We start from the raw sequence: 17,158 nt of genomic DNA on the forward strand, positions 1-17,158 counted from the left end.
TTCTTATCTCCTTTGGTCCTCACGATGACCCTGGAAAGCAAGTTTAATTATTATCCCCATTTTACAGATGAGGAAATTAAGGACAAGAGGACTTGTCCATGGTCACACAACTAATAAGTGTTTGAGATTGGATTTGACCTCAGGAATTGGAGCACTCACAGGTATTTTGTAACTGTTTCTGGTCTACTTACTGTATGCGTTTTTGATTGGTCCAGGATTGGTGCTTTATCCACTGACTTACCTATTTGCTTCAAAATTATCACAACAATTTGTAGATGCAATATTATAATACCTCTGTCATTGCTACTAGATGCAAGAATACTAGAATATTATATCCTAAAATGTGCTTTTTCAACTTGGTAGTACTCCAAAGGATTTGGACTATTTTCAATATGTCTTCTATGACCTACTAATGTTTCCCTTCATAATTTTTGAGCCAAAAGCTATCATACTCTCCTACACAGGAAAAAAATAGTTTCACAAGTTCCAAGTACTAAAAATGTAGGTACTAGACTTTTGAATAGGTCAGGTATGTATAAAAAATGTAATACCTACCCTGAATAATGCTGCAGTCAATACATTTTCAGAGTTCAATACAGGCACACTGAATGGGTGTTTTATCATGAAATACCAAATAACTGAAAGCATTTTCCCCCTGATCCTTCCAGAAATTTTTAAGACTTTAAAAAAATTCAAAAGATTCACTTGACTCTTCAAATACAATTATAGAGAAATTAACTTTGTATTTCCAGTTTCTTTTTACAGACTCAGATGCAGCTTCAGAAGTAAAGAAAATCACTGAGCCTCTCCTACTCCCAATCCTTCTTACCAATATCTCCCCTTTCCTTCTCCTACCCCAATTAAAAAAATGGTATATTGTTTTATCTTAGAGAAATAGAAGATTTTAAAGGATAAAAGTTTTCTTCTATGGAACACATTAAAAAACCAGGATTGGAGGTAGGCAGGCTGGGTAGTTGTCAAGGGTAGCATAGACAGTTTTAAATATTACTCTTGGTCACTGAAATCTGAGCTCTTATTAGCAAGCACAGCATGTTGGTCTTGATGCAATCACTTATGTGGACTTTGGAGCATGAAGACGTATTCTATAACTGTTTCCAGTTCACTTACCTTTCTGATTGGCTGCTGAGTCATTGGTGTGTGTATAGACCTACAGGTAGGAAGGGAAACGGGGAGGAGAAATAAACTTCTTCCCTGGTTGTGTTATTAAAGTGAAGAGGACAAGCTGTTGTGGACTTGTGGGTGGGAGAGTGGCCTTAGACTTCGCTCACCCAGCCATAGGCCATGCTTCACATAACTTCCTTTTGGCCAGACTGGCACACACCAGGATGCAGCTTGTCTATCGCCAATACTTCTTTACACAAGGCACAGAATAAAAATAGACAAAAGCAATAGTAGGGCTTGGTTCTCAAGGCCTTGGCCCCAGGTGAGAGAGGACCAAGGCCCTTCCTTCACTCATAGCAACTTATCTGCCTCACTCCATAGTCAGGCAGGAAGAGAACTGACCTTTGCAGAAGTTTTTTATATACATGTACCCAGTTCTGGCTCAGAAACTAATCAAAAAGATATACAGTAAGTAGACCAGAAACAGTTACAAAATACCTGTGAGTTCTCCAAAATCCGTGGTGGGGATTTCATTAGGCCAAACATGCTGTATATACTCATAAGGGCTAGGTTCTTATTGGCCAGGCCCTGTTACTCTCTTAAGAAGTGCATATACTTTTTCTTTCTTTCTTTTTCTTTTTTTTTTTTTTTTGTAGGGCAACTGGGGTTAGTGACTTGCCCAGGGTCACACAGCTATTAAGTGTTAAGTGTCTGAGGCTGGATTTGAACTCAGGTCCTCCTGAATCCAGGGCCAGTGTCCTTTCCACTGCGCCACCTAGCTGCCCCAAGTGCATATACTTTTAATGCCTGAAAATGTTGTTTTCTATTGAAATAGATACTTATTTTACATACAGAGAAGGCTCAAAACTTAAAAGGGAGCAGTATGCCCTCCTTAAATTTGTCATCTTCTACCTTGCTAGCCCCCTTCCTCTCTGTGATCTAGTGATACTAGCCTCTTTTCTATTCCCTTGACCAAGAAATCTCATCTCTTGACTCTGGCCATTTTCACTGGCTGTCCCTCATGCCCAAAATGTTCTCCTTCCTCACTTCCACCTCTTGGATTCTTTGGCTTCCTTCAAGTCCTGGATAAAAGGCAATCTTCTAAAGGAAGTTTTTCCCAGTGCTCTGTAATTCCAGTGCCTTTCCTGTTGATTATTTCCAATTTATCCTTTGTACAACCTTATTTGTACATTGTTGTTTAAATGTTGTCTCCCTCATTAGATTGTTCTTGAGAGCAGGGCCTGTCTTATGCCTTTCTTTGTATCTCTATCACCTGACTCAGAGTAAGTGCTTAATAAATGTTTAACAACTGATATTTTTCAAACATGTATATGTATGTAGGTGGATGCAATTTTCAAGCTTCTATGGGTACAAAAAGGTCTTTGCTGTAGAACCAGTTTACAAATTAATTAACTACTTAGGGATAGTTATCATTATTCAAGGAATTAAGTATTTGAGCTGTATTACAAAGAATAAATGATCAACCAACAGCTGCTACATATGAATATCTGAAGGATTATTCCTCAACTTTAAATGTACCACCATCCCAGTAGTAGAAAACTAGAAAGGTTTTGCTGTTATTCTTGGGTACTAAAACATCCACGGACTTAAAGCTTCCAAATAGTCAGAATAGTAATGATTTACAACAGAGATACTTAGTCTGTAGTTTTCACTGTATGTAGCTTTCATGTGGAACATATAGCTAAGATCTTTATGTGACTTCTGTGACAAATCCTAAATTAACATTATTAAGGATAACGCTATAAAGATTCAGTTGGTTTTGCAGGAGTTATTGCTGACTGTTTATTTACTCCTTCATAATAACAGGAGGTTAATTTCAATTATTTTTTTTGTTAGCCACTTTGTGTTGTAAAATGCCACTTGAGTGTGTACGGATTAAATATACTAGAACATTTTAAAAAAGAATCTTCTATCCCAGATAGATAGGAATGCTAAAAAAAAAAGTATTCAAAAGATCAGTCTCTATGTATTCAACAATACATTTAAGGTTCATCTTTTAAAGTATTATAATGCCCATGCATTATTTTGTATTCTTTTGTCATAAGCTATGGTAAAATATTTTCTACAATTACATTAAATGTGGCTACAACAGAAGAGCAGAGGTTCCAACATACTTTATAAAGGACATTTCTCCATTCTGTTACTTTGTTTTCTTTTAAAACTGCTGCAAACATATAAGGTGCTAGGTACTATGACTGGAGGACTCTCCTTTCAAAAGTGAGATAGATGAGGGCAAGTTACAGCTGACTTAGCAGAGTTAATGACAGAAGAAAAGATCAATGAACAGGTCAAATTTATTGGGACTTATCTGCTCTCCTTTTGTAACTATTTTGTAGAAAACACATTATCATACACAATACATCCACCATATTGCTTTTGAAGATATATGATAAGAAGGAAAACTAGAATAATTTGTCATGTGCATGGCATCTAGAACATGTTTTCATGCTACCTGTGAAAGTATGCAAATTTCTGGTTAATGATAACTTGAAAATTTTAGAATGTTCACGTTTGCCTGAGAAAGTTATTCATAAGGTTTCACTAATTAAATGTATCTAGTCATCTTTGTAAGAAATGACTGGTTTTGAATTAAGAAGTTTATAGTAACAATTATTAACAGTAAGTATGGCAAAAACCACTGGCTGAAGGAGGAACACCTGATAATCTAATTACCTGAATATGTTCTGTAAGAAGATATTAGTCTCTCCCCCCAATTTTCACTTGTATGTCCTGGATCTGAATCTATAGAATGAGAAGAGACAGAAGAAAAGAAAAAAGCACACGGCGGGAAATGAAGTATATGACAAAGTGACATTAAAAAAAAAAAAGAAGTCCACCTAGTGAAAGAGTTATTATTATTTTTTTCATTAAGGTAGTCAAAAGGAATTCGCCCAGTATATATTCCTAAAACACACTTGAAACAGGTCTGGAAATATCTAATGGTCTTAAGACTTTCTCAACTGGACTTTCTTTTAAACTGAGAAAAGAAACCAATTGATTGAAATGAGATATGTATCCAGTGATGAAACAAAAGGCAGATGCTCATTAAAAAATGAGCTATTTATTACATTCATACTTGTGAGCAAGAAAGCTGATTACTTTAAGAGCACTGGTAAGCAAAGTCAACACTCAACACTGCATTTCTGTTACTATAGTATATGAGAAATAATGCCAGATTATATTGTTCTTCTGATTAAAGTATGCTCTTAGAAAACTCTAAGGATGTAACCGAGTGACTTCTTCTGCTCTAGGTGTAGAAAAAAATGCTTTGTATTCTTATGGTATAAGTATACTGAATTCTACTTAAGGCTTCTCTAAATTACTTTGTTCTAAGCCAGATCAAGAACCATTAGTTAATCTAAATCATACAGGAAAAAGATAATAGCTTAAAAATATACAAATCGGGGGACAGCTAGGTGGCGCAGTGGATAGAGCACTGGCCCTGGATTCAGGAGTACCTGAGTTCAAATCCAGCCTCAGACACTTGACACTTAACTAGCTGTGTAATCCTGGGCAAGTCACTTAACCCTCACTGCCCTGGAAAAAAAAAAAAGAGCAAAGAAAAAAATCTTCATGCAAAATGGCTAGTTTTTCTTGGTAAGTATATAAGAATAAACTTCAGTTCTTTGGAAAATTCTTTCAACATTCTTTATCTCTGAAAATGCCAGATAAATGAGGTTTTACTGTAATGAACAAAATATATTGACAAAGGCAACATGTACAACAGAAAAACAATAGAAAAGTAAAAAGCATGTAAAAATCAAGTTAAAAAGTGTTTATTAAGCACTTAATATATTCCTGGAACTGTGCAAAGCTCTGATAAATGAGTTTTCTCTGTCTTGCCCAGTACCAGACATCCACATTATGATGTCTTCCTCTTCTCATACTTTTCTAGCTCCCGTTTTGTGTAGTTTTCCTTCCTTAGAATGTAAGCTCTTTGAGGAGAATCGCCTTGCTTGCTTATATCTGTATCCATAGCACTTAGCACATAGTCATTAATTAATAAATGTTCATTCTATCTAAATTCTTCTATTTATTGTTTTACAAAAGGAAACCTCAGTTTAAAAAGTCAACAAGGCACTATGCCCTTTCTATAAGGGTATTGGTTAAGTTTAAACCTGAAAATAAATATTTAGAAAATTAGGAAAACTTGGGGTGGGGGAGCATTCAAAAAATCAATATGGATCATCTAAAAAGCTGAAATAAGCTAGATTAAAAGAATAACTAAGTAACATATCAAATAATCAGCTGCAATTTGCCAACATATACTTAGAAAATAAGTAAAAATAGGAGTAGCAAGTAAAACATTTCAATAGCTTCTATTAGTGGTAGCTAGTACCTAGCAACTTAGTATTAGAACCTGTGTATTTTCATGTGTAAGTAGCTTGGTAGGTAACTAATAACAATGAGATGAAATCTACCCTGTTAACTATAACTATTTTTAATGACAAAAATAGATGTATTTTTGTTAAATATCTGGGCCATATTATTATGAGACATTCATGACATTTCCACGGCTGTAACAATGTGAAATACCAAAAAAGGAAAAAAAAAGTCATGCTGCAAATGCTTTAATACTCCAACCCCTTTGCACACAAGGCTCATCTGATTTTCCGTTCAGCAACTTTCCATTGGAAAACTATGTTGTATACACATCCCTTTCTGTCCTCTTCTTGGCCTTTAAAGCTCTTCTTTGGTCTTGCTCAGTTTTGTGCTATGGTCTTTTATTAATGGAATCAAGTGCTCCAAAAATCTCTTCTCATTTTCAAATTTAATAATTTTTTTAATCACTGTGAGGGGCAAAGTAGGTGGTAGAAAATCTTTCCAATTTGTAGTGGTCATTGGTCACATCATTGCACATACATCTTAGACATAACCAGGTTTTTCTTATGTTTATACTTCTCTCCCCAATTTGTAAACAGGCCTTTTCTGCTTACAGTTTCTACTCCATGGGGCATAGAAGCCAATGAGGACATTTGTCTTGGGGCCCATCATAATGGAGTCAAATATCTTACTCCAATCTTTACAGGCCTTCTGTTATTTTTGGTTATAGACTGGGATTTGATAATTGATTTTAGTTTTCCTTTTCTGAGAGCCAAAACAAAGTCCCTGAGTACACTTGAATCAAATTCCTCTTGTTCCATGGCATACTTCTTGCTATCCTCAGCTAGGATAGCTGTATTGAAATCTTTGACACTGATGCTAAGTCTCAAGTCCTTCACTTTGGAAGAGTAGTTATCCTCATCAGAAATAGCAAATATAAGGGGGCAGCTAGGTGGTACAGTGGATAAAGCACCAGTCCTGGATTCAGGAAGACCTGAGTTCAAATCTGGCCTCAAACACTTGACACTTACTAGCTGTGTGACCCTGGGCAAGTCACTTAACCCTCATTGCCTTGCAAAAGCAAATATGTATTCAGTGTAGCCCTTAGCAAGAACTTGTTACTCCAAAACTGAATAGCAACTCAACAGTCAAAACTGAAGCCCACAATATAACAGACAACTGCCAAAGGATGTTTACATATGTATTGCCATCACTGGAAGTTGTTCAAAGGCCATCTAATGGCATAACATACTTCACCACATTATCCTTGATGACACCTCCTTCAAGTAGATTCCTTTATGTCTAAAACATTGAATTTTTAGAGTGAAATTTTTTTCTTGATGCATCATAACCAACTTTCCAGAAGATACTTTTTAGGAACTTTGTAACTCAATTGCTGAAAGTATGATGGAATTTGTAGTCTTCCCTCATGTTGTTAGTGGTATCCTGATACAGCCAGTAATGTCTATGATAGCGACATCACTTCTATCCTTTAGGAATTCCTAAATGTGCTTCACAGGCAGAATTATTTGGATGGTGGTCCAGAGTGTTCAATTGTGTAGTCCAGAATCCCATATTTTTCTCATGGGGCCACTGTAATCAAAGGCTTTGCCCTTGCCAAAGATCTTCAGCTGGGTATCCAGTGACATAAATCTCTTGATCAGATCTTTCTTTGCAAAGGTGTCTACTTTAAGCCAAAGGAATGGGTAGAAAGTGTTTAGTACTTTCTTTTGCAACTTTCTTATGTTCCAGAGAGTTTCTTCCAGTGTCCACATCATGAAGCATAGAACTCCACCAAAATGTCTGCATCATTCATTACTTCATCAAAATTATCTTTAGTGAGCACTAGGGTTGCTTTATGTGAAGGGATCCAGTTGGGTTGGGAAACCTCTTTGATTCTAGTAACAATGTCATCTATTCTTGGACCATCATAGTCCACTCCCTGCTCCTTTTTCAAGATTTTGATGGTGGAATAGTTTCTCATGTCATACTGGTTTGCTAATGTAGATGCTGCTGTAGCATCAATTTTGGCAACAGGGCTAGGAGGGTCATTATCTTTAAGGGTTTTAGCTATTTAAATATATTGGAGCAAACTGCTTATAATAATCACAGCAAGTAGGACAGAATTCCAACAACACAGTGTCCTTGTCAGCCACAAAAGTGTCAAAGATGTCATCACTCAGGACCAGGACCCCATTGTTTTCCTTCACTCTGGAATCATCTTCTTCATCTTTCTCCTTCTCCTCCTTTTCATCAATGCCATCATCTTTAGTAAAAGAGTACTCACCCACTTTATGGGCACTCTCCAGAATCAGCAGCTGGGCTAGTCCTAAGAAGAGTAGCAGGCAGGGTTTGGGACCCACTTTGGGGCAACAGCTGCCAACCAGCCCATGTGTGGTCACTTTGTTTGGCTGCTTATCTTCTAGCTTTCTCTTCTTAGCTCTGCAGATTCTAGCTTTGGCTCATGCTTAGGCAGGCCCCAGCCTCTCCCCTTTCCTTCAACTGTAATTTTTTTTTAAAGAAAACTGCTGTTAAGAACTAATGAACAGATTGTAGACATAGGAAAATTAGTGACCACGAAGAAAAAATATTCCTTCAAAAGAAGGCAGTTTGAATTGGAGGTAGTTAATAAGGGGCCAATTTTTTAAAACAAAGTGATGAAGGGAAACAAGTGAAATCACCTTAAAAATAAAAAATAGACACTAGGAGTGGGTCAAGCAGCTGAGAAATACTTTTCTTCTTAGAAAAAAGACGAATGGTTTTATGCAGACCACTGGCATCATTCATAACTAACTGTGCTCTCCTTTTGGCTTCAGGATATGAAACAAGAGTCAGTAAAATTAGTAGCAGAGAAACCAAAGGAAATTGTAAGGCCATGGGTTTTTTTGGGGGGTTTTGTTTTTTTGTTTGTTTTTTTGTGGGGCAATGGGGGTTAAGTGACTTGCCCAGGGTCACACAGCTAGTGTCAAGTGTCTGAGGCCGGATTTGAACTCAGGTACTCCTGAATTCAGGGCCAGTACTTTAACCACTGCGCCACCTAGCCACCCCAGGCCATGTTTTTAATTAGCCCTAATGCAAGAAGCAGGTTCAATAGATTGGTTGAGACTATGATCAGTCAACCAACAAGTATTTATTAAAGGTACATTATGTACCAGGCACTTTGCTAAATCCTGGGGATACAAATATAGTGAAGGAAGGGAATCTTCTGGCAAATAAGAAAAGTAAATAACAAGGGCTTTTGATGGCATTCTTCCCTGAAACATAAAACATTGGAGTCAAGACACCACACCCAGAGAACTTTCAACTCAAAAGGCTCTGGTGAAATTAAAACTGTCCTTTGTCAGTCTGGAGAAAAATCAGAGTTGAATTTAGAGGTAACTAGTGATAATTAAGAGGAAAGTACCAAATAATATTAATCACCATTATATCTAGTTATTTATTTTCTAACTTGATCTTTAGGACAATATTCTTCACTTGGATGTCATTTAAATAAAGTTTTCTTTTTCTTTTTTTCCCCTTTTTTAAAGGCTAATAACAGAAAAACCTGCTAAGTTTTGTGTTAATGACATCAATGAGAGGTATGGCTACTTGAATCAATCATAAAAACCAACATTCCTAAATGGAGGCAAATTACAGTGGAAGAAATTTATAGATTCTAACACCATTCACACTTAAACCTATAAAGTGTCAGTAAATGTTACAACCCCAGTATAAATGTTCAAATTCACAAGTAGGATGAATTATCACAGGTAATCATGAATCAATGCTAAAGCTATGAAATAGCATATGTAAAGTTTTTAGATGTAACACTGACTAGACCAAAGAGCTGTGATTCACATATTCATATCAAGGAAAGTTTCTGATGGAGTTCCAGAGGGAGACAGATATCATACACAAAGTTTCTAGAGGTAAGAGTGACTAGATGGATAGGTTATGATTAATGGATTTATATTACCCAAGAAATTTTCTAATAGAGTGCCACAGTGAGACAATATCCACGGTACTGTTCTGTTCCATATTTTCATCAATGGCTTGAATGAAAGCAGAGATGGCATATTTCCCAAATTTGCAGAAGACACAAACCTAGGAGGGCTAGTAAACATATTATATGATGGAATCAGGATTCAAAAGGATATTAGCAGAGTAGAATATGGGCCTGTGTTAATAAAATGAAATTTTATAGTATTGAAGTTTTTTTGAAAAATAAGCTGTAGGGGCAGCTAGGTGGCACAGTGGAAAGAGCACCGGCCCTGGAGTCAGGAGGACCTGAGTTCAAATCTGGCCTCAGACACTTGACACTTACTAGCTGTGTGACTCTGGGCAAGTCACTTAACCCCAATTGCCTCACTAAAAAAAAAAAAAAAAGCTGTACAGTTGCAAAAATGGGAAGACAACTAGAAAGCATCTACTGTGGAAAAGACCTAGATGTTTTAGGGCTCGATATCATTTAAAAGTGTGATTTAGCAGCCAAAAAAGCTTCTGTCATCTCACGTTATATTAAAAGAATCCAATATCCATACCAAGGGAGAGAATAGTTTTGTTATTTAATCACACCTGAATTATTATGTTAATTAGGTGAAGAAACTCAGAAGAAAACTAGGAATTCTAGTCTGAAGAAGCAAAATTATCTTCTCCATCTTACTTCAACACAGCAGCAATCTTCAAATGATTGAAAGGGCTGTTTGTTCCCAAAGGGCAGAAGTAAAATCAGTGGGTAGAAGTTACAGGGAAATAGATTTTGGCTCAATATAAGAAAAAACATAGAAATAATTAGAATTATTTCAGAGTGGAATGAAAGGTGTATATGTATACTCTGAAATTCTTGGATTTTATGATTATCAATACTTTGTAAAACTAAAGGTTAATCCTCTAACATAAGCAACGCTAATAGCTGAAGAATAACATTTTGTTCTATATCTGCAAAACAAAGCTTTTTGCAATTAAAAGGAATTGTTTTAAAAGGGAAAATTTTGGCCAAATGAGATAAATATTTAATTACTTTGAAAAGTATGAAATACTTTTAAGATGGTATTTTTTTATTATTATCAGCAAGCAATTTAGCATCTTTGCATAGCATTTAACTTGTAAAAGTATCAGTTTGAAAATAGTAAAATGAGGGGATTGGACGAGGCGGCTTTTAAGGTCCCTTTCAGCTCTAGATCTCAGTTTTTAAGTTTTACTTTTATTATTATTATTATTATTATTTTGGAGGAGCAATGCGGGTTAAGTGACTTGTCCAGGGCAGCTAGTAAGTGTCAAGTATCTGACACTTTGAACTCAGGTCTTCCTGAACCCAGGGCTGGTGCTTTATCCACTGCGCCACCTAGCTGCCCCCTTAAGTTTTACTTTTAAACAGTCTCTTTATGTTAACAGAATACTTTTAGACTTTGGAAATTTAAGCTGGAATATTAAATTACTTTTGTTATCACTGCTTATCTTACTCTACTTTTCAATATTGATAGCCCTGTTTAATTCATTTTTATCCTTCAAAGGAACTACTAAAACCTTTGGCTTTAAGTAGTGACTGGATCTTTGGAGGAAGAATACACGAAGCAACACAAACTGGCTCTTAACTGGAAATTTTGACTAACTGGAATACAGCAAAATTATGAAGTGAGCAAAGTTTGTCTTTGGCATGTTCCATTGTCATTTTTAGCACTCTCCATTTTGAAAGCATTTTGAGATTTCATATTATCATGGCTTCTTAAGTCATGAAGAAGAAAGGTTAAATATTTATCATTTACCATAGGACTCTACATTTCTTTTTCTTTCTTTCTTTCTTTTTTGCAAGTCCATGAGGGTTAAGTGACTTGCCCAGGGTCACACAGCTAGTAAGTGTCAAGTGTCTAAGGCCAAATTTGAAGTCAGGTCCTCCTGAATCCAGGGCTGGTGCTTTATCCAGTGCGCCACCTAGCTGCCCCTTCTACATTTACTTTTTTTGTTTGTTTGTTTTGTTTTGTTTTGTTTTTTTGCGGGGCTATGGGGGTCAAGCGACCTGCCCAGGGTCACACAGCCAGCAAGTGTCAAGTGTCTGAGGCCGGATCTGAACCCAGGTCCTCCTGAATCCAGGGCCGGTGCTCCATCCACTGCACCACCCAGCTGCCCCCTACATTTACTTTTGATCCTCTCCCCTCCTATCTTCTCCAGGAGATTGTGCCCTCAATCATTCCTCTCTCAATTCTTCAATCAATCAACATCCCATTCAGGATAACCTGAAATTGCATCATCATGCTGACTTAACTTGGGTTTTGCTACCCAGTCACCTTTTCCCTCATTTTGTATCTCCAGTACTTAGCATATTGCCTGGCACATAGAAGCACTTAATAAATGTTTACTGATTGATGGTGGGGGACAAGTGGTGCCACAAGAAGTTTCAGTGCGATATTGACTCAATTAAGGGGTTATAAAAGGATTGTCTTGCCACAATGAAGGTTCAGTTGAGATTATGTAACACAAATTTGTAGTGGACCCAGGCAGCATGACTTTGTGATTTTCTCCAGCTTTGTTCAGCAGGACATGAATTGGAGCAAACACAATGGATGGTGGGAATAATCATGAATGATGGTAGAATAAAAGGTGCAAGCAACTAGAGAAAGTTGAACTGTTCACCAAGGGTTTGAGATAGGGAAGAGAAGTGAATGTAGGCAATGCTAGGGTGATGGTCTGGGTAAAAACTAGGGGGTGGAGGAACTGAAGGCCATGGTAAGAACAGGGTTAAGGATTATAAAGCAGAAGAAAAGTTGGAATGATAACAGATTATGATCAGATAAAGGAATTTCAGAATTCATGAAGGCAGAAATGAAACTTTTGTGGGTTATACATATATCAAGGGCATGACCATCTCCATGAGTATGTGGAAGTTTATTTTGATTTGGGGACCCTACCTTTGGGCTGAGATTAGAAAGCCTTAGGCCCTCAGGGTTTCTTCTGTGTGGGAGGGGCTGGTGCCCCTCCCCCTCTACTTCAGCTGAGCCCAAAACCCCCCTGGGCTGTATAAGACGCCAGGTCAGACAGTTGGAAAAAAAAAAGCCCCCAGCTCCCTCCGACCTGAGCGGAGGTATCTGAGAGATGCTGGGCTCTGGCATAGCCTGAGGCACGTGAGGCTCCTGCGCACCCCACCCCCCCACCAGCCACAGCCCCGGCTAGTGGATTAGATTGGTGTGTGGATGAAGGAAGCCCTGAGATTTGAGTGGAGAGAAGAAAAGGTATATATAGACCTGGGAGTTAGCAAGGGGTTCGGGTGGGACAAGGTACGGGGGCTGATAGGAGGACTGGAGGCCTGCGGACAAGACTCCGGGGTTCGGTCAGACAAGGAGGGACGAGAGAGGCTGAGAAGAGGTTCGGACAAGGAGACAGACGCAAGAGAAGACTAGGAGCAGAGAAAAGAGAGGCTGAAGGGAAGAATGACAGAGCAGACAGACAGAAGGTCGGTGAGAGAGAAACACAGGGGTTCAGTGGTGGCAGTAAGGAGAGGAAAGTTAGAAGCAGGGGGATTTACAAAGTGAAAGGGGCTCAGAGTTAGAATAAAGGACCTGAGTGAGCTAAGGCCTCTTGTGGCTAAGGCCCCTATTGTATTCAAGAAGTTCCAAAGAGACCCAGTGGAAAGAGAAGTGCCACAAGGCAGTCAGGTTGTACATTTTATTTCTCTGTATTCTTAATTTAAATAGTATCTCATAAATAAACTCTGCTTTGATTATTTAGGTAAGAGGCTTCTTAATATTTTGCTTATCAATTTGGGAGTGGAGCAGTGTGGTGGAACTTTATAAACGGCCTACATTAAATTAATAGCAGTCAGATAGCCAAATAGTCACAAATCCCAGAATTAGTACCCCAATCAAATTAGCCCCCAAATTAGTCCTATTCATCAAAATATTTCCACAAGTAGCTGAAGTGGGATAAATGACATAGAACTAGCTCTGGAGCTGGGAAGCTGTGGATTCAAGTCTTCCCTCTGATACATACTTGGCTGTCTTATTTGCCTGAGCACATCACTAAAGCTCTAAGTGCTTTAGACCAGAGGGTGAAGAACTCCGTGGGAACCACATTAAAATGTAATTTTAAAATGTTTAATAAAAATAAAATATAATGTTAATTTGTGTTAAGTCAATATGTTTCTATTTTAGTCTGACACTGCTTTAGGTAACTAAGACTGTAAATTGAAGAGAAGGTGTACGTAATAGAGGGAGTTTCCTCATCTGAAAATTCTCTATGCTAAAGAAATTGTAAGTTCAGTCCCTCTACCTAGGTCTTATATATATATATATATTTATACACATTTTCTCCTTCTTTTGAATGTAAGCTCTTTGAAGACAGAGATTACTTTGTGTTTGTATTTGTATCTTCAGTGCTTAGCCAGTGTTTGGAACAAAGTAGGAACTTAACTGCTTCTTGATTAACCTGAGTTTATATTAATATATAAAATAGTTTAAGTCCTGCTATTATGAGATATCAAAACAGATAATCTTTGTTTAAATAGGCAAGATGCTAAAGGATATGATTAAAAACACACTTTAAAAGGTTATTAGCAAAACAGTTTATGACCAAACAAGAGATAGAGTATATTATAAAATGCAAAATGGAAGATTTTGATTACATTAAATTAAAAAAATTTTTGTACAAACAGAAACAATGCATCCAAAATTAGAAGGGAGGCAGAAAGCTGGGAAATAATTTTTATGGCCAGTACTTCTGATAAAGGCCTCATCTCTAAAATATATAGGGAACTAAATCAAATTTATAAGAATCCAAGTAGTTCCTCAATTGAGAAATGGTCAAAGGATATGAACAGGTAGTTTTCTGATGAAGAAACCAAAGTTATCTATTCCCATATGAAAAAATGCTCTAAATCTCTAATGATTAGAGAGATGCAAATTAAAACAACTCTGAGGTACCACCTGACACCTATCAGATTGGCTAAAATGACAAAAAAAGGAAAATAATAAATGTTGGAGAAGCTGTGGGAAAATTGGAACACTAATGCATTGTTGGTGGAGCTGTGAACTGATCCAACTATTCTGGAGAGCAATTTGGAATTATGCCCAAAGGGCGATAAAGCTTTGACCCAGCAATACCACTTTTGGGTCTTTTGCCCAAGGAGGTCATGGAGAGGGGAAGGCGACCCACATGTACAAAGATATTTATTGCTGCTCTTTATGTGGTGGCAAGGAATTGGAAGTTGAGGGGATGCCCATCAATTGGGGAATGGCTGGACAAGTTGTGGTATATGAATACAATGGAATACTATTGTGCTGTAAGAAATGATGAGCAGGAGGAGTTCAGAGAAACCTGGAGGGTCTTGTGTGGGCTGATGATGAGTGAGATGAGCAGAACCAGAAGAACATTGTACACAGTATCATCAACATTGAGTGTTGATCTACTGTGATGGACTATATTCTTCTCACCAATGCAATGGTACAGAAGAGTTCCAGGGAACTCATGATAGAAGAGGATCTCCAAATCCAGGAAAAAAAAGAACTGTGGAGTAGATGCTGAATGAACCATACTATTTCTTTTGTTTTTGGTGCTGATGTTTTTCTATTTTGAGGTTTTTCGTCATTGCTCTGATTTTTCTCTTATAACATGACTAATGCAGAAATAGGTTTAATGTTATTATGTGTGTGTGTGTGTGTGTGTGTGTGTGTGTGTGTGTGTGTGTGTGTATAACACCTATATCAGATTGCCTGCTGTCTGGGGGAGGGGGGAGGGAGGGAGAAAAATCTGAAATTGGAAAGCTTGTATAGACAAAAGTTGAGAACTATCTTTACATGTAACAGGGAAAAAAATAAAATACTTTATTAATAAAAAAAAAAAAAGAAAGGGGCAGCTAGATGGCACAGTGGATAGAGCACTGGCCCTGGAGTCAGGAGTACCTGAGTTCAAATCCAGCCTCAGACACTTAACACTTATTAGCTGTGTGACCCTGGGCAAGTCACTTAACCCCAATTGCCTCACTTAAAAAAAAAAACAAAAACCAAAAAAGAAAAAAAAAGGTTATTAGCGGGGCAGCTAGGTGGCGCAGTGGATAGAGCACCGGCCCTGGAGTCAGGAGTACCTGAGTTTAAATCCGGCCTCAGACACTTAACACTTGTTAGCTGTGTGACCCTAGGCAAGTCACTTAACCCTAATTGCCTCAATTGAAAAAAAAAAAGGTTATTAGCTTATACTTACTTAATAAAAAATTGCCAATCATATACTACAATATAAATCCAAATACTCTAGTGTAGCCTGTTAGTATCTACCCTTATTATTGCAGTTTCTACTAGTTGCTTTGGCAGCAACATATGTACTGATAAAGTCTAAGTGTGCTTTGAATAGTATACAAAAACCAAAAAATTATCAAGATTGAGCAATAAAAATTTATTTTTAAAATGTGAGTTTTATAAGTTACTTTTTATATTTCAGCTCAGAAAGGTATAGTTATATATAAAGTTAATAAAGCTATTTAAATTTGGAGTTTGTTGCCTGGGCAAGGTTTTGCATTTCTGTTAATTCCCTTTCCAATTCTATCTTCCATAGTTCTGATTTCTTTCCATTTTTTAATTCAGGTGCTTTTATTATTCTTTGAAACTTTTTTAACTCTTTTTTTTTTTTTTTAGTGAGGCAATTGGGGTTAAGTGACTTGCCCAGGGTCACACAGCTAGTAAGTGTTAAATGTCTGAGGCCAGATTTGAACTCTGGTACTCCTGACTCCAGGGCCGGTGCTCTATCCACTGTGCCACCTAGCTGCTACTATTTTTAACTCTTAAAAGAAAATACAACACCTGCTTTATCTCTTCTAGGAACTCTGAGTTTCTGCCCAAGCTCAAAGGAAATTTTGAAGAATTGCTTATAGATGTTTTAAGTCATTCTCTTCTGCACATGTGTCGTGAATATCTCTTTGCCACAATTACAGTTCATTATGGTGGGATTCTTTTTTTGTTTGTTTGCTTGTTCTTCCTGACTACTTCCTAACTTCAGACTTAATGTTAGGGCTGGGCTCTGTACACTTTTTTTTTTGAAGTGAGGCAACTGGGGTTAAGTAACTTGCCCAAGGTCACACAGCTAGTAAGTGTCAAGTGTCTGAGGCTGGATTTGAACTCAGGTTCTCCTGACTCCAGGGCCAGTGCTCTATCCATTGTGCCACCTAGCTGCCCCTCTCTGAGAGAATAAAATATGAGTAATGAAATTAATGGTAAAAATGACTGAGATATGCAAAGGAATTCTTGGGTAAATATAAGAAAGAGTAGGTAAAGCAAAGATGAACATTTAAAACTGTAATCTGTTGGGGCAGCTAGGTGGTGCAGTGGATAGAGCACTGGCCCTGGTGTCAGGAGGACCTGAGTTTTTTATTTTTTACACTCTGTGGCAACCATAAATCTCTAAGGTAAAGTTTCTAAAGTAAAGAGAATAATTAACTCCAAATAAGCAAAGTAATAGAAAAAAATAAAAGGAAAACATGCCAGAAGTATATAAGATATTTTTTGATCATGAAATATTGGTAAAGAGAATTTCAAGTTTCCATAGAAGATATTTTGTCATAGTCACAAATTTAAAAGATCAAAACACAACTGGAATGACATAAAGCAATAAATAATGTTTGTGCGTGGAGATATATAAGATTGTTTCTTGAAACGGTAAAAACATTCCAAAGAAAAATCTTAATTAAGTAATTTACCAAATGGATAAAATAACTTGGATGAGATAAAGTATTAGG

General features: G+C 37.2%; 1 protein-coding gene across 5 annotated transcripts in view; it reads right to left on the minus strand.

Annotated features, from left to right (window-relative positions):
* Positions 1-17,158, minus strand: part of ANKRD12 (ankyrin repeat domain 12) — a 176,203-nt gene that overhangs the window by 82,845 nt on the left and 76,200 nt on the right. For 4 of the 5 annotated variants that reach the window (XR_006355615.1, XM_043993907.1, XM_043993969.1 and 1 more), the window contains one exon: positions 3,817-3,885. The exons of the other annotated variant lie outside the window; for it this stretch is intronic. Coding sequence is in view for 3 of the 4 variants with exons in the window: in XM_043993907.1 (XP_043849842.1) it covers positions 3,817-3,885 (69 nt within the window). In the remaining variant the exon portion in view is untranslated. The remainder of the gene's footprint in view (positions 1-3,816; positions 3,886-17,158) is intronic. 5 annotated transcript variants of the gene reach the window in all.

This window comes from Dromiciops gliroides, chromosome 1, assembly GCF_019393635.1.
Source record: "Dromiciops gliroides isolate mDroGli1 chromosome 1, mDroGli1.pri, whole genome shotgun sequence".
Taxonomy (NCBI): Eukaryota; Metazoa; Chordata; class Mammalia; order Microbiotheria; family Microbiotheriidae; genus Dromiciops; species Dromiciops gliroides.